This window comes from Gallus gallus, chromosome 1 (genome assembly GCF_016699485.2).
Source record: "Gallus gallus isolate bGalGal1 chromosome 1, bGalGal1.mat.broiler.GRCg7b, whole genome shotgun sequence".
NCBI lineage: Eukaryota > Metazoa > Chordata > Aves > Galliformes > Phasianidae > Gallus > Gallus gallus.
Window position 1 is genome coordinate 178,383,292 of NC_052532.1, and position 19,968 is coordinate 178,403,259.

General features: G+C 41.5%; 1 protein-coding gene and 1 long non-coding RNA gene across 3 annotated transcripts in view; one reads left to right on the top strand and one right to left on the bottom strand.

Annotated features, from left to right (window-relative positions):
• The window catches only part of MICU2 (mitochondrial calcium uptake 2), a 138,651-nt gene that overhangs the window by 98,845 nt on the left and 19,838 nt on the right, over nt 1-19,968 (top strand). For both annotated transcript variants that reach the window (XM_417140.8, XM_046903041.1), the window contains exons 3-7: nt 534-565; nt 673-748; nt 5,744-5,791; nt 11,021-11,103; nt 15,745-15,807. In XM_417140.8, coding sequence (XP_417140.8) covers nt 534-565; nt 673-748; nt 5,744-5,791; nt 11,021-11,103; nt 15,745-15,807 — 302 coding nt within the window. The remainder of the gene's footprint in view (nt 1-533; nt 566-672; nt 749-5,743; nt 5,792-11,020; nt 11,104-15,744; nt 15,808-19,968) is intronic.
• On the bottom strand, nt 459-18,844 carry LOC112531584. The gene is made up of 3 exons (XR_003073462.3): nt 18,052-18,844; nt 16,854-16,951; nt 459-935 (listed from the first exon to the last, which is right to left on the bottom strand). It is a non-coding gene; the product is annotated as an uncharacterized LOC112531584 (long non-coding RNA).

Below are 19,968 nucleotides of genomic sequence, written 5' to 3' on the forward strand. Positions count from 1 at the left end.
GGCACCCACAGCTCTCTGGGAAAACTGAACTTAAGAGCCTGTGTGGTTTCATCCTTACACTGTTTCAGGAGGAAGAGGTGTTCAATTTACTTCTGCTTGGTAACATCACATTTTTCTTTTCTGGCATTTCGTAGCATTTGAATACGCAGCCTGTGCTGGAAGGCTTCTTATGTGTGCATTCAAATCCTTTTGTAAATAACACAACTGTCTCTTACCGTATAATCTTACTTTGGAATCTGTACTGCTTTGGTAGTCCACAGAATGCAAAATCACACCCATAAATTAGTCATAGATACGGAGGTGGTTTGTGATTCCACTGAGGTTGGAGAGCATTTGAACAGACTGCTCGTATTATTTTGAAGTTGTCCTTTCTGGATCACTGTGGAAATTAGAAACAAACTGCCTGCTGCAAAATATTCTGTTTCGTATTACTTACCACTTTCCCATAAAAATCTGAAGAAATGCCGCAGAACCTGATCAAAGTTTGAAGTCAGACTTTGTTATTGAATTATGATGATTTTTTTTTATTGTAGGTAAAAGCTCGGCCAAGAAACTGACAAAAAAGGTAAGCAAAATGTTCCTTTCGTTCTTCAAAAGCACTTACGTTCTTTCTGTTTCTCAACCAGAAGGGCTTCTTTTTCTAAACTGGTTTTCTTGTGTGTGTCTCTAAAGGAGGTGGATGCTGCGCTGCTGTGTGTTACAAAAGCTAAACCAGGACCGACCTTTTTTAGAGAGCTTGGTGATAAAGGTAATGAGACACTTCTGATACCAAGAAACACATCTTGCTTTTTCTTGCTCTCATCAGACGGTATGAATTAAGTCTAGGTTTAAAGGCAGTTGCACGGATTTGACTTCATCCCCATCTCACCAGCTGCTGCCACTTTGGCACATCTTGGTTACACGAGGAGGAGGCAGGGCTGGGGGCTGAGAGCCTCCTGGAGAAAGCAGAAAGCTGACTTAGAGAAGAGAAAGAGGCTAAAAGGTTGACTTCACTACAGAGTGGACTTCTAAGGCTTGTTAATAAACTGCTGATTCATTATATAGCTTAAGCGTATGGAAGCAAAGAATAGAAAGAAAATGTGTATGTGATTATGTAAAGTGTCCTCCCTGGTTCCAGGGGCAGTGGCAGTTCTTTCTGCTTCACTGTGAGCTCAGTGCTGCCCCACAAGAGCAGTGTGCTCGGGTTTCTTTTCACCCAACAGTTCCACCTTACAGCTGGCGGCAGGAAGAGAAAACGCTGAGGGCTGGGATATTGTTTGTGAAACAACGGGTAATTAAAAACACCAAATGAACACCTCATTAACATAAATTAATTGAAGGGAGGGAAAACAAACAAGAGGATCAAGGAAAACAAATAAATGAGTAATTAACCATTTCATCAGTAACAAAGACTGAACTCCCCAGACTAATGAGAAGGACTGGCAGTGTCTATTCACAAAGTGCATGGTAGAGGTCAGCCCACATCCCTCGCTCCATGGACGTGGCTCTGTCTGTCTGTGTAATGCGGAGGCTGTGAGCATCCCCTGCCAGCAGCCCTGTCACCTCTCTGAACAAGTTCAACGTTTCTTTCCAATCCCAGGGAAGGCTGTTCCACGCTGGATATTTACCTCCTGTCTTTTCAAATTACTGTTTGTTATCTGCTTTCCCAGGACAGGGTTTAAGGGATTCCCAGCCTTTAATTCTTGGATATTGTTTCCCTATCGCTGCTTTCTTAAGGCTTTTCTTTTTGTAGTGGTTAACAGCACAAATCCCTAACACGTTCTGCCTGGGAAAATGGGGAATCCACCAAGAGAAAGCGAGAACATAGCGAAGCAGCACAGCCTCCTGGCGTTGCACCACGCCAGCTGGCTCCTTGGGGCTGCTGGGTTGTGTCTTTTCTGTCCTGGACCACCAACCTCCTCTCATTGAGCTCTGTGGGTCCTCATACTTTGCCCTTCCAGGATCTGGTAGGAATTGGAGATGATGCAGAAACACTCAGCGCTGTCACCTCTGTGACTTTACAACACGTGCAGTTTTTGGTCACGAGCTCTCCATACTGACATTGACGCTTTTGTCTTCAGATCCATTATAACTACATTTAAAAAGCTATAAATATTTATGTATTAAACACCGCTTTTACGAGAACCAAAATAATGAATCTACACCTGTTCCATGGTTTAGCTGAGATTATTTTAACTACCATCAAATTCTTATTTAAATATCAAGTGGAGGGAGCGCTCTCAGTCCAGTTTGTAAAGCATAAAGCTGGGGAACTCTGCCTTCTAGTGGGCTGACTTAAAATGTACACCATCTTTTGTGGTATATTTATGATTTGTTTGGTAGTGAGAGTATTATCCTGTCAGCATTTGCTATAAAGCCTGAGGGCAGAGATTTCCAAGGAGGCACAGAGAAGCTTCATTTAGTCTTAGAAAATTATAATGTTTTGCCAATGCTAAATGAAAATACTTGGCTGCCAGTCTGCTGAGTCATTCAGCAGCAGGTGAAGCTTTAACTTGGGTGTGAATACAGTTTGCTTTGCTATTTTTTTAATGTTCCGTTGCATCCTTTAAATGTAAAATTTGAGTAACTTTGTAATGATTACTGCGCAGTGAACATTACTGAACTATCTGATTTACCTTGTGGTTAAGGTAAGATGGCAACTCACTGCAGATAGTGATCGAACAAAAAGATAAAATGAAGAATTTTTATGGAAATCAGTCCATGGGTCCAAAGAAATCATATCTCAAATGATTTTGGTATAATCAGCCTGCCAAAAAATATTGAATGTGCTGTGGATTGACTTCAAGATACTGAGGTTTTAAAGAACAATCAAGACAGTTTTCATGTATTTTCATTTCTTATACCTTTTTGCCTGTTTCCCTATAGTGACTTCCCACTCAGTTTAATTTAACAGAGTGAAAACAGCCCTTCCACTTCTTGCAGGGCTCTCTCCTTGCAGCCCTCTGCAGTCAGTGATTGGTGCCATCCCACTCCTCCTTTGAGCCATGAGCAGGGTTGTCTTTATCAAGACATTTTGAAATGGCTTTAAACTGGGAGAGGGTAGATTTAGCCTAGATATTAGGAAGAAATGCTTTGCTGTGGGGGTGGTTAGACACTGGAACAGGTTGCCCAGAGAGGTTGTGGATGCTCCCTCCCTGGAAGTATGCAAGGCCAGGCTGGATGGGGCTGTGAGCAATCTGGTCTGGAGGAAGGTGTCCCTGCCTATAGCAGGGGGTTGGAACTAGATGATCTTAGAGGTCCCTTCCAACCAAACCGTTCAGTGATTCTATGATTTGTATTTCTATTATTATTATTATTACCATTATTATTATTATTATCATTTTATCTGCCGTGTCCATATCCTTCTTAATGCTTTGCTAAAAAAATGCTTTTCCTTGATCATCTACTGAGTACGTTATCTCCTGTTATATTCTATTGCGTATTGCAACAACACGGGGCCTCCTTTTGCTCTGCTGAGCAGAAGCACTGCATCTCCGCCTTCCATGTCTCCCATGAGCAGTAGCTGTGCAGAACAGCTGATAGGCAGACACCCCCTCCGCTTGGCCAGCGATCATCATTGACAGTTGGACTACATGATCTCTGTGGTCTTTTCCAACTATAATTGCTCTGTGATTCTATGATCCCTTGCTCTTAAAGTGTTCTGGCAGGGATCTCTGTGCCAAATCCACGGCTGTCCAAGCCTAGGAGGTGTTTTCTAGGAGGGAACTTCTTGAAAAGTTCCCTCCTTGTCTTCCCTTATCTTCTTCTCTTAAACTGCATTTACTGTGACACATATGAAACAAAACTAGGGAGCAGTGTGTCACTGCTTGATTTTTTTCCTCTCCTATTTATTTCTGTCCACTTTCTATCTCATCTTAAGTGTAAAGCATAAAAAACGGGACAAGATCCCTGTTTCCAGTTGTTTGATTTTGAATTTGTAGAAATCCTGGACACTGCCTAGGAACAAGATAGCAAGTTTTACAGCAATGCGAGTAACTTATATCCTTGCAGTGGCCATATTAAGTCTGTTGGCAACACATTAGAATCGTAGAATCATAGAATTGCTCAGGTCGGAAAAGACCTTGGAGATCATCGAGTCCAACCACAACCCAACCATACTACCCTAACTCTAACAACCCTCCACTAAATCATGTCCCTGAGAACCACATGCAAACGGTTTTTAAACACATCCAGGGATGGTGACTCAACCACCTCCCTGGGCAGCCTATTCCAGTGCTTAACAATCCTTTCTGTAAAGAAGTTGTTCCTGATATCCAACCTAAACTTACCCTGGCACAGCTTGAAGCCATTTCCCCTCATCCTGTCACCTGTCAGCAGTGAGAAGAGACCAACCCCGCTCTCACTGTAAGCACCTTTCAGATATTGGAAGAGAGCAATAAGGTCTCCCCTCAGCCTCCTCTTCCCTGGACTAAACAGCCCTACAACTCATAAGCAAAACTAAACATTTGAGATGACAATGATTTTGTGATTCTGTGCAGAGTGTTTTTTATTTGCACAGTGCATTGTGCGATTGCAGTGCTGTGCTGAGTTACATGCAGTGCGTGCTGGAAAGTAGGCTGAATAGCCCTATTTTGGTGGAGAGGAAAGCTGAAGCACAGACGCAGAGTGAGGCGGCCGAGGGATCAGCGTCAGGCCTGGCTTTGGAGATCTGATCTCAGATTTTCAGACCATTGCTTTCAGCAACCCAGTATTTCTAAACCCTGGAAGTGAGAACTTAAAGCGTTAAGTCACTGTCTGAGGCCAAATACAAATGTTGTCGGCTCAGTACAGCAATTTATCAGAAGTTAATTGTCTATCAGTGAAGCTTAAGTGGATGCTTTATCTATCAATTAACTCTATATATATTATTATAAATAGTTTATCTTTACACAGATGGGCACGTTTGAACTTCATTATTTTAAGCAGCTCCAGCATTACACAATGTTTAGCTCAGGCGTTAAAAGTAGCTCAGTTATTTTGGAAAGTGATTTATAGAAAAGCCCTTTACATTTTTCCTCCCAATGTTATTGCAGCGCAGATGGTTCGGATTGTGCTGCTCAGCCACCCTGGTTGCGCGCTCTATCTTTAGCTTCTACGCTCTATTTTGACGCTATCGCATCTCTGTGTTTGTTCAGGCTTTTCGCTTGAGGCGGTATTTCAAAGGAAAACACTGGAATTTTCCTTCAAAAGGAGGGAAAATACTTTCACCTTGTAGAAAGGACGTGTTCCTATTTAAAATCAAGAAAAAAAAGAAGCCTCCCTTGGCAGGCAGCCCGGCCGCGCTATCGGCGCAATCTCTTAGCTTGGCAGCTCTGCATGCTGCCATGTTCCCCCTGGGAAGCTGCTCCCCATCCAGCCCGGCTGCCAGGGGATGGGGCACTTTGATCCGTCCGGGCAGCGCCGAGCGCTTCTCCTCCCGGGTACTAAATGTGACAGAGCACTCTGAATTTATTTGCCTTTTCTATAAACACCGAATGTTTGCAGTGTGAATGCAGAGATTTAGTGCAGGCCTGTTGTTAATACCAAATAAACCTGACTCTCCCGATGAGATGGGGACATTGATGAGTCTCCGGATAGGGAATTTTACCTTCGGAGCACTAAAAACGGAAGTAAAAACTTTATTAAATAAAATTGAGGCTTACTTCAGTAACCTATTTTAAACGATGTTAAACTGCAGATTTCATGTTTATGAGATCTGATCTTTCGAGTCTCGTTATAAGGATATATATTTTGTGTGAGTCATTTTTTAACTGTTTCATTTCAGGGCTGATATCTTATGCAGAGTACCTATTTTTGCTGACGATCCTTACAAGTAAGTGTTTTATATTTAAAATAGGCATGCATCACTACTCAGCTTTTAACGCCTTTCCGGAAACTTTTTCTGATACTTTTCTTTCTGCACTGTAGTTTAAGAAAATTGAATATACAGTGATAAGGCATTAATATAACTGGCTACAACTTTGGTTGATCGCAGCTTGGCTCCAATGGTGTCATCGCTGCTCCATAGCAGCATGGCAGAAATCTCGGTGAGCCCCACACCGTGGGGTCATGGAAAGTCCTTCACCATGGGAAAGTCCTTCAAGAGTCATTGCAAAAAGGGAAGAGTTGGACGTAGGAGCACATAAGGAGGGGAAGAACTCAGTGAGAGAAAGTAAATAATTTCTCGCCTGAACAGTGATTTCAGTCATTCTACACAGTGAGATGTTAGCTTTATAGCTCATGCAGCAGTGTAAAAAACTACTGCAGTGTCTGAAAGGTTATTGCTTTTTATCTATATGCTTAGATATATAATGGATGATATGCATAAGCAGCAGATCTCTACACTGTCCTTTTGTCTGATTTATTACTCCTCTCTTCGTCTCTCTTCCTGTTGACTATTTCTCCATGTATTTTACATGTATTTCCTCCTCCTCCTTTACCTCCTTCCCCTTTCTCTCTCAGACACTTATTAAAGAGCATGTTGTTTGGTAACCTCAATAGCCAGAGACTCCATCCACTTGAGCTATGAAATGTCACTCTCATGTTTTGTCATGGAAGTGGAGAAGAGAGATTTGGGCAACTTCAGTAGGGCTCAGAGCTGAACCCATGGCCTCCACTTGCAGACAGTGTCACCCTGCTGCATAACACAGCATGAAACAAAATGATTTATCTGCAAAGAGCAGGCAGTTTTTGCTTGTGGGTGGAACTGGTCTTGGATTTTGTAGGTTTCCTTGCTCATGATTATTCTCTGCTGTGCTTGCCACCTCCCCATGCTATTCTGATGAAGTGCAAGTGAAGCTGGAAAATACCAAGGTTTGAGATAAAATGCATACAACGAATGTTGTGCAGCAAGACCATAGTGGTAAAATAGCACACACATCCATGTATCCAAGTCCTGTCTGACTGACTTATACAGGTCTGACATCTTAAGCAAGTGACAAAAACAAGCATACTGAGTCTTGTGGTATCAGGGAATGAAGAGAGGGGAGAAGGAATTAGCCATTCTTACCCAAATGGTCTCATTACTTGGTTGGCCACAAGGTTCATGGCATGAGATTGAATGACATGACAAACCTTCCTTTTTCTAGAAATGTACTGTCTCAAGGTCCAGCACCAACCATTGGCAGTGAATACAGCCTCCAGAGAGCAGAGGAGTTACGTGAACTTTTAACAGACACTGACTGCTGGTGTACAGCACTTGGGCCATTCAGCCCTTTTACAACATATATCATTTCTCAGCAGGAAAGCATCCCTACAACACAGCATGAAGTGTGATTAGGTTGGACATGAGAAAAAACTTCTCTGAAAGAGTGGTCAGGCGTTGGAACGGACTGCCCTGAGAGGCAGTGGAGTCACCGACCCTGGAGGTGTTCAAGAACTGTTCAGGTGTTGTACTGAGGGATGTGGTTTAGTGGGAAATATTGGCAGTAGGTAGACGGCTGGACTGGATGATCTTGGAGGTCTTTTCCAACCTTGGTGATTCTATGATTCTGTGATCTCTTAGGGAATCTCAACCAGTACATGATATTACGTAGTATATATACATTGACATAGTCCATTTGCCATACAAATATACTGTTTCACCAGTACTGACTGTCCAGTGCTGCATATAACTTGAATGTGAATTATATATACCATACATTCAAGGATTGTTTTTTTAAATCTGAAGTATTAAAAGAGACTTGACCAGTAAAGCTGATTTTAAAATCCTTGTTGCAACACAAAAAAAAGAGGTATTTTTTAAAAAGGGCAGCCTTCTTGTACCTTCAGAAGAGTGCCTTGATTAAATTTGCTCAAATAAGTGCCTCAGTTTCTATTTCTTTAAACATCTGTGGTAACTGAAAGTAAATTCATGTTCATTTATTGGATGAAACAATTAGAAAATTGAAGCAGTACCAGAGAATCATAGAATCATAGAATTACTCAGGTTGGAAAGGACCTCAAAGATGATCGAGTCCAACCGAAGCCTAACCATAGTACCCTAACTCTAACAACCCTCCGCTAAATCATATCTCTGAGCACCACATCCAAACAGCTCTTAAACTCATCCAGGGATGGTGACTCAACCACCTCCCTGGGCAGCCTATTCCAGTGCTTAACCACCCTTTCTGTAAAGAAGTGTTTCCTAACGTCCAACCTAAACTTGCCTTGGCACAACTTGAGGCCATTTCCCCTCGTCTTGTCACCTGTCACCAGTGAGAAGAGACCAACCCCTCTCTCACTGTAAACACCTTTCAGATACTGGAAGAGAGTGATAAGGTCTCCCCTCAGACTCCTCTTCCCTGGACTAAACAGCCCCAGCTCCCTCAGCCTCTCCTCATAGGGCTGATTTTCCAAGCCCTTCACTAGCCTCGTTGCCCTTCTCTGCAAGTTGTTTAATTACTCCAAGCAATCAAATATTATTTTTCACTGGATTTTTATAGCAGTGAACGGAACTGCAAGAACAGAGGCACATTTGGATGCAGGATGTCCAGTTACGCAGAGGCCTATAGAATCACAGAATCATTAAGGTTGGAAAAGACCTCTGAGATCACCAAGTCCAGCCGTCAGCCCATCCCCACCATGCCCGCTAAGCATGGCCCTCAGCACCACATCTCCATGGTTCTTGAGCACCTCCAGGGACGGTGACGGCACCAGCTCCCTGGGCAGCCTGTGCCACTGCCTCACCACGCTTTCCAAGAAGAAATTTGTCCTAATATCCAACCGTCATACAGAGCTGTTTGAAAGTGAATGTCAGCAAGTGTTGGTGCCTCATTGCCTAACAAGTGTACCACGTCAGTCAGACCTCAGCCAAATGACCTGCCTCTCTCATAGTGAGAATTAATGCAAGATTTCTTAAGACAGACAAATTGATACTTAAATGACTTCTTCTGAATCACCAATAGAACTGGGGAAACTCGAAAAGGGACTCTTGGCTTCAGAATGCTGCTGGCCAGCCCATGCTGTCCATCGTATAAATGCTGTAGCACTGAACCTCCAAATGTAATTTTGTGGGAGACAAAAGCTTTATTTTACCCGCTGTGATCCCCTTTCTCTTTTCTGCATTCCAACTATCATCATCACCTTTTTTCTTTCAGTGATGTATTGGATTTCATTTTCAGCAATTGGTTAATGGAGCTTTCAGTAAAGCCCTGCCTGCTGAACAGGCCCAGGAACTGAAATTGTCACCATGACTAAAAGCATTGCTCCAATTAGCCAGTCACTGAAGTTGACAGTTTGGTCAAAGCAGGAATGATTGCAGGGGAAGCACCCGTGTATAACCTGCACTCACAACTAAGATGAAGCTCTTGGGCTCAGATTTTGGAATTCTGCCTGATTCTAATTAAATACAAATATATCTGAAGTATTCTTTGAACTATGCTTATTTTACGAACGCATACCTTTGAGGTTACATCATATCAGATAAGCATGTCATCTGAACGGTATAAGCAGCTTTAGGTCCCATATTTTCAGTAACAGCTTTCTTATCTGAAGACTGCAACACAGATGGTATGAATTACTATTAAATACATCAATTACTTTTATTCTCTAAATATGTTACAGGATAGACTCTTGTAGTAGTAACACAAATTTAGAGTGTGGCATTTCCATGGAAAAGCCCATTTTGATTATTATGGCCCAGTTGCCAGGGAAAGGCTCTGCTATGTAGATTGCAATGGTATTTATAAACTATCCTTACATCACAAGGTTGCTTCACAGAGAACGTTAATTGGCAGCTGAAGATAAAGTTATTTCTAAAACGTAAAAATAGTTCTTTGTTTCACCATCTTGCTATCACTTAAAAAAGAAGAGGCTATTTCTGTAACTTCTTGCCTTTTCAGGAAGACTCTCTAAACAGAAGCAAGACTTAGACCTTTACAGGGTGGAACTGGAAGAATGTGCTTCCAAAATAAAAGAAAATCTCTGGAGGCATTAGTAATTGTAGAGATACTGCTTCACTGCCCTCGCGAGTCCAACATTGCTCTTGGAAATGTGCATATATGCTGGAGAAGATAACTCTGTGGCTTTCACATTAATGCCTGACAGGACTATGCTGTGGAATTAATTCACCTGCTCCAGAAATTACTGGGCTAAGTGCTGGCTACTGCAGCGAGCCAGTGGGTAAATGTATTTCAGCAGCACGCTGCTACTGTGTGGGCTTTCTAATGAGTGAGGTCACCTCGTGTAAGCAAAGTCAGAGCAGGAAATTGTGGGAAGGAGCTCAAAACACACAGTGTTTTTACAGTGCCTGCAATTATCAGAACTCATTATATGTTCATGTTGAAAAGAAACATCCACTGGGTGAAGGAAATGCAGAGTGAAGTTGTATAAAATTCCCAGAAAATCATTTTAATGGGATGTGTACAAACATGCTTTAGCAAAGAAAAGAAGGCCAGAAGGAGGAGTTGATTATGTCTCAGTAACACTGGAGTTGGTTGTTTAGGGAGGTTGGAGGAGAGAAGGGACCAACACCATGGGAGTAGGAACTGGGAGAACATGGAGCTGTTACAAGACCGGTGTCTTCTGGACCAGATCTGTCTTCTGGACTAGTGAAGACTGAAAATAGTGGCATACAGTAACACGTGGAAGAAGTGCTGGAGAAAGACACTATCTCTTTCACCCAATCTGAGGGATAATTATTGGTTTTCCAAGGCACTTTCTAGTCTTCTCAGCTAAAAAGTAGTTCCAAACAGGGGGCAAAGCTAGATTTCAGAAGTGAGCAGGGATTACAGAGAAATCTGTAGACACTATCTATGAAAGACCAGGACAGTGGGACGCACAGCATTTTCCCAGTCGTTGGGAGCAGGTGGACATCTGTGGCTGTATTTAGGCACTGCCAGCATTTGTTGCTTTGCTACTGCTTTAATAATAGCAAAAAGCTGATTGTCTTATTTAAAAGTTTGTTTATACTGGAGGAGGTACGCATTGCTTACTGGAAATACGACGTACGTGCACAGCAATGTCAAACAGAATCTGTAGGCAATATTTCCTTTAGATTAAATATTTCTGTAGTAGTGTAACTGTGTGTGCATGGGTGTGTGTGTGTGTGTACGCCATAAAGTTTTTTCACACTTTGTTGCAGAACCCCAGACTGGATTTCAGATTGCTTTTAAAATGTTAGATACGGATGGCAATGAGCAAGTTGAAAAGAAAGAATTTTTTAAGGTATGTGTCTCCTCATGCTTATTGATTTTAAAGCTCATAAGCAGTGGCATAGGTTCTGTTTGTTAAATGGAGATTCATTAAAATCTTCAAGCCCATTTTTCCATCCAATCTGTGATCATGTTTGCTAAATGCGTTATATGAAAGGAGTACATAGCAAAGCTTTGCTTTGTATTACTTAAAACTACCTTGAACAGATAGAAAAATGGTGTGGTTTCAGTCTTTTAAAATGCTTGTGTAAGAACAGCTAACGTAAGATGGCTGAGATAGACTGCACGGAGAGTTTATTAGACAAACGGGAACAGGGTACAATTAGTATCTGCTTTTCATGTCTTGGTGGTAAAATTCTGTCTTCCTTGAACTCAGAACTCTTTTTGATAGCCTAGTGATTGTTAACCTGCCTTCCCCTCCGAGGAATCCCGGAGTAGCTGCAGGGAAACACTGAGTAAATGTACTTTAATTGGTTATCCCATCACTTCAAATAATGCTGTTACACTGATGAAGAGTGCAATAAATAATGGCAAGTGGTGGATGAGTTACAGACTTCTGTGCTTTGTTACTGTATTTTCAGGCAATGAAACATCATATCAGGTTCCTGTGAACCCTTAAAAGTGCAGGTACTTGAAAATAATTCCTTCCATGCTTCATACTCAGAAAAAAAAAATGTCCAGAAAATCTGCTTAGTAAGAACAAAGGCAAAAGAGGAGAACATTCAGCATAGAGAAAATTAGCAGAGCAGTAGCAGTGATAACAGCAGTGATTTCCACAGAATATTTGACAAAAATACTAGGAAAGTTGCGTAAGGTGAAGGTACTGGAAAAGAGTACCAAAAAACTGTAATTAGAGGCAGTCGCTGTGAACAGAATGGACGGGAAAAACGAATTTCAGCTGCTTTTCTACTTCTCCGATTCTCCACCTCTTGTCCATTTTGTACTCATCAGTGTACAGCTACATTACCTAATGATTGTGGACTGTGCATTCTTTTACGTAAGAGCTTTGCCATTCTGTTTACAAGACGTCCATCGTTCTGTGAGTTGTGCATATCTCAACTCTAATGCGTTAATGGACAACCAGGCACAAGATGTGCCATGTGAATTGCTCAGGGAAGGGAGAAGGTAACAAGCAAACCCTGAAGTCATGCAGCATATGATGGAGCTGTTTAGAGTTGTGTGGATCAGTCACTGAAGGAGTGAGAGGTGCAGGATTTCCCAACAGATTCACTGCTCTTTCCCAACATCAAATTAATGTTCAAGAAAAGAGATACTGAACGTAATTCGTGCTTTGAAGGAGAGAGCTTCTCGCGTCCTCCATGACCTTTCCACTTCTATGTACATTTTCCTCCTTACAAGGAGCACACCTTTTCTCTCTCCTCTCTACCTTTGTGTTTTCAAGCCAGTCTATTTATGATTTCTCCTTCATCCACAACTCTGTGGTAAAATTCAACGTACAGGAGAGACTGCACCTTATGCCAGTGCTAGGGCCCAGAATCACTACAATTCGTGTTTTGAGATGAGCATCTGCAAGGGTGCATTGCTTTGCCCTGCAACTCCAGGATGAAGCATATGGCAGAAACGGTGCATTCATAGACCTTAGGTCTATCTTCTTAATTAGCCCCTGCCTGAGTGCAGAAAGTTATTTCTCAGTGCCTTATTATCTGTATCTTTGCAAGGACAGTAAGATACTGCCCAGCACATTCACATGAGACTTGACAAGGGGGATTTCCAGACATGTGCATCTCGATTAAGAATCTGATACTCCTGCACATAATAACCCAGGCACAGTCGCTTCCCATCAAGGATAAGGCTACCAAAGGTCCCCAGATCGCCATCAAGTGAGGAATTTCCCTAACTGTCCAGGTGGGTGGAAGTATGATAACTTCACTGGCACATGCAAGAGCTATGTGATTCAGATTTAATAGATATCTTTATGCAGTTGTTCAGGACTGAGCAAACAAGCACCCTGCATTGTCGGCTGTTGTCACAGTTTGGTATTGACCACCTGTACCGTCTGACAGCATCCACAAGCACCAAACTCTCTCTCAAACAAATTGCAAGAGGCAAAATCTCGTTTTGTTTTGTTTTGTTTTGTTTGAAGATCGCTGTATCCTTTCAGCCAGCTCATCTTCTTTAGAAAATATTCCTTCTTTGTATGCCTTCAGTAGAGAGGCATGCATTATGCATAATAGGCGTCACTCTCTTTGAATTAGCCATTAGTATCATACGGCAGTGAACAGATATAAATATTAAATGCAGATAAATGTTACAGGGAGAAATTGAGTACTGGAGTACCAGAGTCCATTGCTCGAAGGCAGAATTCATATCCATCTGTGAGTAGCTGCTGCATTGTGCTGGAAAAAATGTGCAAACTACTGGAAATTATCATCATTCTTTCCCAAATAATAATTTCAAGAGTAGTATGGATTTATGTGTCATCTAAGAAAACAATAAAACCTGCCAGAACCCTTGTAAGAAAAAAAGTACTGTGAGTCTGTGTTCCTCAGTGTTCTTTACAAATTTTCTAAGAGTCTTTTAAAAATAAAACACAGCAGATAAAAAGAACAGCACATTTTCTGTCATTTGGAAAGCAGCTTTTCAGAAGGAACGTGGCTGAGCAGTTGTCTTTGTATCCAGAGGTCTGTGCTGCTGTTTTGCCACCAGGAAATTCGTAGTGTTTTTGCTGTATTAACCAATTGTTTTGTAGTGATCAAAAATAAAAATCAGCAGAGGGGTGACCAGCAGGGACAGGGAGGTGATTGTCCCTCTCCATTCTGCCCTCGTGAGGCCCCATCTGGGGTACTGTGTCCAGGTCTGGGGCCCCCAGTACAAGAAAGACAGGGAGCTGTTGGAGGGGGTCCAGAGGAGGGCCACTAAGATGATCAGGGGGCTGGAGCACCTCTCCTATGAAGACAGGCTGAGGGAGCTGAGCTTGTTCAGCCTGGAGAGGAGAAGGCTGCGGGGTGACCTCCCTGCAGCCTTTCAGTACTTAAGGGGAGCCTATAAACAGGACAGGAGTCAACTCTACAGAAGTAGATAATGGCAGGACAAGGGGGAATGGTTTTAAGTTGAGGGAAGGAAGATTTAGGTTGGATGTCAGGGGGAAGTTCTTTACTGTGAGAGTGGTGAGGTGCTGGAACAGGCTGCACAGAGAGGCTGTGGATGCCCCGAGCATGGAGGTGTTCAAAGCCAGGTTGGATGGGGCCCTGGGCAGCCTGGTCTAGTATTAAATGTGGAGGTTGGCGGCCCTGCCTGTGGTGGGGGGCGTTGGAGATTCATGATCCTTGGGGTCTCTTCCAACCCGGGCCATTCTGTGATTCTATGATTCTGTGAAAATGAACTTGGAGGAACTCGTATGTTGAATTGACCTGTCTTTAGACTGTCACATCATGCTGTTCAGAAAATACCAGTAGAAAGTAACTATCCTGAGGAACTCAAAAACTGTGAGTAAAAAAAAAAGGAACATGTGAATTAGTTAAAATGTGAAGGTCATGAGAAGACCTGTGGCAAAACTAATAGTATGCAGGTTTTTCCTATTCACTGCTTACAAACCTATGTTGCTTCTCTGAACTACATAGCAAAAAAAAAAAAAAAAAAAAGGGGGGGGGGGGAATATAAGGCCCTAAGAAGAGATTTGAGAAACCTACAAAATAATGGCCATGCAGATTTGGTCATGGGTGAGGAATTGCTCAGAAATGCTTGGTAAACGAGCAGCAGCCTGAACTTCAGAACCATCATTCCTAAAAACCCCATATCCAGAATGCTTGGTGTAAATCCACGTTTATGCCTTAGATTTGATAAGTCCTTTCTTCTTTCATTTTTGCTGTCGCTTCAAGGATTCATTCTAACGTCTATGGAAGGTGGGTGTACTTTGTGCTATGTTAAATCTCTCATTCTTTGGCACTGTTGACTTCCCAGGCTAACATACAGTCATAAAGAAAGCTTGCAGCCAAGAAACGCTTAAGGTGATTTTAATAATCAGCAAATTAATGCATTTTTAATATTACCTTAAACTTCTACTTCAAACAGTTTTTAAGTGTGAGTCATTTCAGTACTTCTAAAGATCACATTAGCTAATTCATTCAGTATTCATTTCATTTGTGGGATGGAGGGGAAACTCAGAACGCATCGTGCTTCGTGCCAGTTCTGAAAATATGGTTGCTTATTTAATTGAATTACTCTTTTTTGTTAATTGTAAAGTATACCTCATTTGAACAGACACATCTTTCATGTATAGGAGATCTTGTCTGTAGCAGTAAAGATGTCTAGGAGGACAGCATGAGAATCACAGGATAATTTCTCTTCTCCAAATGACCCTCAGTGTTCTGTCTCCTGAGTTTCAAGATCTTATGGAGTGAATGCTAAGCTCGTGGTGCAAGAGCATCTCTTCTAAAAACAGTGTCCACCAGATTGCAAAAGACAGATTTGTATGCTCTGCTAGGTGATATTAGCCACAACAGATCAGGCTTTCCTCGGAAGAAGTGTCTCTGAATAGCAAAGTATCCTTAAGTATGCAAATACTTTGTCATAACTAGAGAACCTTGCAAAAACCTAAATGGGTTTCCAATGAAGAAATAGTGCAAGTTTCTGAAAGACTTTTTTAAGACCAATCTTGTAATTTTCCTGTTTTGTTATGTCTAAATGAATGCAGATGCAGAGAATCATTGGAAAGGAAGATGATTTGAAAACAGCTGGAGATGAAACCGTATTTCAGGTATGAAATAGAGATGCATTTTTCTTAACAAAGGTACTGTCGTATTTCCTGTGGACTTTGTTATTTTTTAGTTGTGTATATAAGCATCAATGACTGTTATAATTAATATAGGTGCATTGGATGTCAAATTAATTTTCTGACTTGGGAAGAAAAATTATTTTCATTTCTGCATGTCCTGATGAAGTTTATGCAATTAATTTATTCTACTTGTGCCTAATAGATTTTTTTTAACGACTGTGTCACCATTATTTGGCTTCATCAAGCTTCTGTTTTAAAGTAACTTGTTATACTTATGAAAAATCCAGAAAACCCTCTGTATTGACACGTGAGAAAAGATGGCTGCAAATATGAATTGATACTTTAAACTTAACCTAAGTGCTGCTGTTGCAGTAGTATCAGCTTATTTTGAGTTGGTTTGTGTCTTAGTTTCAGTCAGGACGGAATTGCTTTCTTCAGAGTGTTTGGTATGGCGGTAAATTTTTGATCTAGAGAAAAACAATGTTGATAATACAGCAGTGCTTATAGCTGCTGCTAAGCAGTGTTGTTCAGAGCCCAGGCCTTTCGCAGTGAAGGGCCCAGGGAGCTGGGAGGGAACAGAATTAGGACGGTTGACTTAAATTGGCCAAAGCGTTATTCCATGCCATATGGCATCGTGCAGGAGTTTTGAAGGGGAAGGGAGTTCATCTGGCTCTCTTCTGCCACTTAGGGCGCAAGCTGGGCATCGGCTGGGGAGTGGTGAGAAGGAGGGAAGTGAGCATGTGGTGCTGAGCCTGCCGGGTTAGACCACAACAGTTTGAAATGTATTTGCTGTGGTTCAGGTGACAAAGGCAAACATTGCCTTTGTTAGTTCCACTTCCAAAAAGAAATAGCTTAAGTGCAGACCAGAAGAAGAAACAATCTTAGAATGATGTCTTCAGGCTGGGTTAGAAGTTTCTGGGGACTGCAGACCATTAGAAAATGGCAAATATGCATTGGCAGGGAAAGGAGCAGGTAAATTCCTGCTCTGTTCTGGCTGTTTTTCCCCAAATCCTGCCAGCGTAACCTACCTTCTTTCCTGAGATGAGTGTTTGGCAGCTGTCATCTCTTCTTCCGTCTCTGTTCAGCACAGTGACGTATTCTGTTGCCTGAATGAGACTGAATAAGACTGAAAACAGAGGGGGAACATCTCAGTGTAGTGAGAACTCACCTCAGCAGAAGCTGGTGAACCAAGGCAGAGAGGAGAGTGCCGATGAGGTATCTCCATCTGAAGTGTTGCCTGCATCCACAGCACTATCTCTGTTGCATGCTTATTCTCTCCACAGACTCGCTTTCAGTCTTAAACTGAAAATGCATAGTTGTGAATGGAACATCAACTGCTGATGTTATCAGCTAAGCAACAGCTAATGTTGTTTCAATAAGAAATTTATACAGGAATCTGCTTTATAAACCCATTGTGCATCAGCAGTTTCTACAAAGAGTAAGGTTGGCTTGTGATATTTGCTTTTTCACCAATCTCAGAAAAAACAGAAGTGACATTATGGGTAACACCCTTAGTATTGACTAGGCATAAACATAAATTGCCTTCTGTTGCATGCATATATTGGTCCCTCACTATGCATACAGAGTTCAGCTGAAAATTATTTGGCTGAGCACCAACCAACTCCTTTCTTGAATCATTTCTTCAGTCACCAGATTAAAATTAACGGGGTTGTCTGCTCCTGGAAACCAATTTCAACCGAGACTTAATTTCTGTAAGAGTGAAAGAAAAAGAATCTTCATTCTGTCAGATTTCCAGAGAAACTTTGATGCAGTTGGACAGATTTGTCTAAAAACACATCACTTTAGTAGGAGCTGATTAATTACGTGAGCCAGAATGTCTCCATTTTGTTGTGCCTCTTCAGAATGCTCCATTGCAAAATATCTGAAGTTATTGTAACAAAAAAAAAAATTAAATACAGTTTCTTAGCAAATTATAAATGGATTATAGACCACTCAAAAGATGAAATAAATACATCTACAGAGCAGAGCACAGCTATCTTGAAATTCTTCTGTTTTCCATACTTTTACTTGGCAAAATGCAATTTGTCATTTTTCTTCTGATTTTTATTTCCTGTCTCTGTCTCTCATAACACAAGTTGATTATAAGCAGTGAATCTGAGTGTACACTGTGGTATCAATGTACATATCTTTACTCCTTATTTCTAACAACTATGGCACTTATAGTATTATTTTCAATCAAAGCAGGTCAAGCGTAAAAATACTTACATTTACAGCGTTCTTCACAAGCCGGGATGTTGCAACAGAAGTTTGCTGTTTGGACAGTTCTTTGTTCTCATACCTTCATAATTTGCATTCACGCTTACTGCTCTTTCGGAGTAATCCCACTTTGTTTTGTGATACCAGATGGAAAAAGTGTCACTGCCTTATGACAGTAAGATTTAAATGGCAGTCTGCAACTTAATTTCACCTCCAGACATATCCAAGTGTGTTCCGTGCCCAGCAAGCCAGCAGAAGGCCAAGTCAGACATTTAACGGTTGGATGTAGCCCTCAATACTCATTGAGATACTATGCTAGGAAAAGAAAAAGCATTTTTTTGCTTTGCACCATCTTTGGTCCGTGCATCTCTGTCTCTTGTACTGAGAGTCTGCATATGCCACTAACGTTCAGAACGTTACCAGTTAGGAGTGACCTTTGACAGGGATTGCGTTGAGCTTGGTTCTCCAAATAAACACATTTCAACTGAGAGATTTTTCTTTTTCCAATGTTGTTATCAATGCGGGAAGGACATCAAAAAGCTCTGCCCAGCCTTAACCAACCCAGTCATTTAGGAGGCTCCTTGCTGACTTTTTCCCATCTGATTTACTTACAGCACAGGCACACACATGGATAAATGCAGACACGCTTACAGAACCATCAACCTGTTCGGTATATTTTGTAGGAGGTGTTGTCCAGTTAAATGCAGTAGTTGCTTCTTGGTATTAGTTTCCTGAGTTCCTTTAAAAGGTTGCTGTAACTGTTATGTGCATCAGCATTGCTGTAGTGAAACCAAAGCGAATGTTTGCTGATATCTGCCCTATAGGTAGAGCAGGGACTTTGCTCCTGGCTCCTTCTGTTTAGATTAATGAGTTATCAAGCAGTTTCAATACCTCTGATTTACTATGCTTTGTGTAATGGACAAATTTAGAAAATAACTTTAGCTGTTGTTGGGAAGGAATGACAGTGCAGAATCTTCTGCAATTCTTCTTAAAATTGAATTAATGTGGGGAAATATTGCCTGCATTGTTAAGTTCCAAATGGTTAAACATATGCTCCTGAATTCCATAATGAACGCATTTTCATACAAAGAATCTAACTTCCATGTGGTTTTTTTTTAAACATTTAGCTAGTACCTGGGGGCACAGCTATTAATCTTTTTTAAATGGTCTACTTTTATGGTAGCACATGGGTGTTTTCCTATTATTGTGTATCAGTTGTTTTGGCCTGTTTACTTCTCTTTTTTTTTCTCCTTTATTTTGTCCTAAGAGAGCTGAATGACATTAGTTGTCCTCACGTTTATCACCACTTATGACCTTCAGGCATTGCAGCACTGCAGTGCATCTCAGCCCCAGAGGCTCGGAAGGCCATCGCATAACTTGTCCATCTGCTCATTAGAATTCCTAAGTAATTTAAAATTTTCTGTCCATAACTTCGAAGTCTGCAAAGCCCTGGGCTCACAGTAACTGAGGGCTGCCTAAATTGAATGGTGGAAGGTGTTGGTTAACAGCTATGCTTTTGTACTGCAGTGATATTCTGTAAGAGAGCTATGGCATATCTATGCAACACATGAAATTTTCAAAGGATACAGCCCAAGACTAAAAATGATGTCTCTCCCAAAGCAGTGTGTCATCAATCTTGTCACCTTTCACTTCATATGTACTACACATTTCTTCTTGAACCATCTTCTCCTATGTATATGTTTTGTATTAGCCACACTGAATTCTGCGAACAGCTTTGGGATACGTTAAACCCTCATTGCTTAAAGGAATCTCTGCAGGCAGGTAACCCCCTGAAGGGCCAAGCAGCGCTGCATCAAAATACCAAGCTATCAAAAAACTGCTGGGTCACTGCTTACCTCACGAACAAGGAAAATATTTTATTTTTTCACATGATCTGCTGCCCTTACATCCTCAAGGGAGATGAAG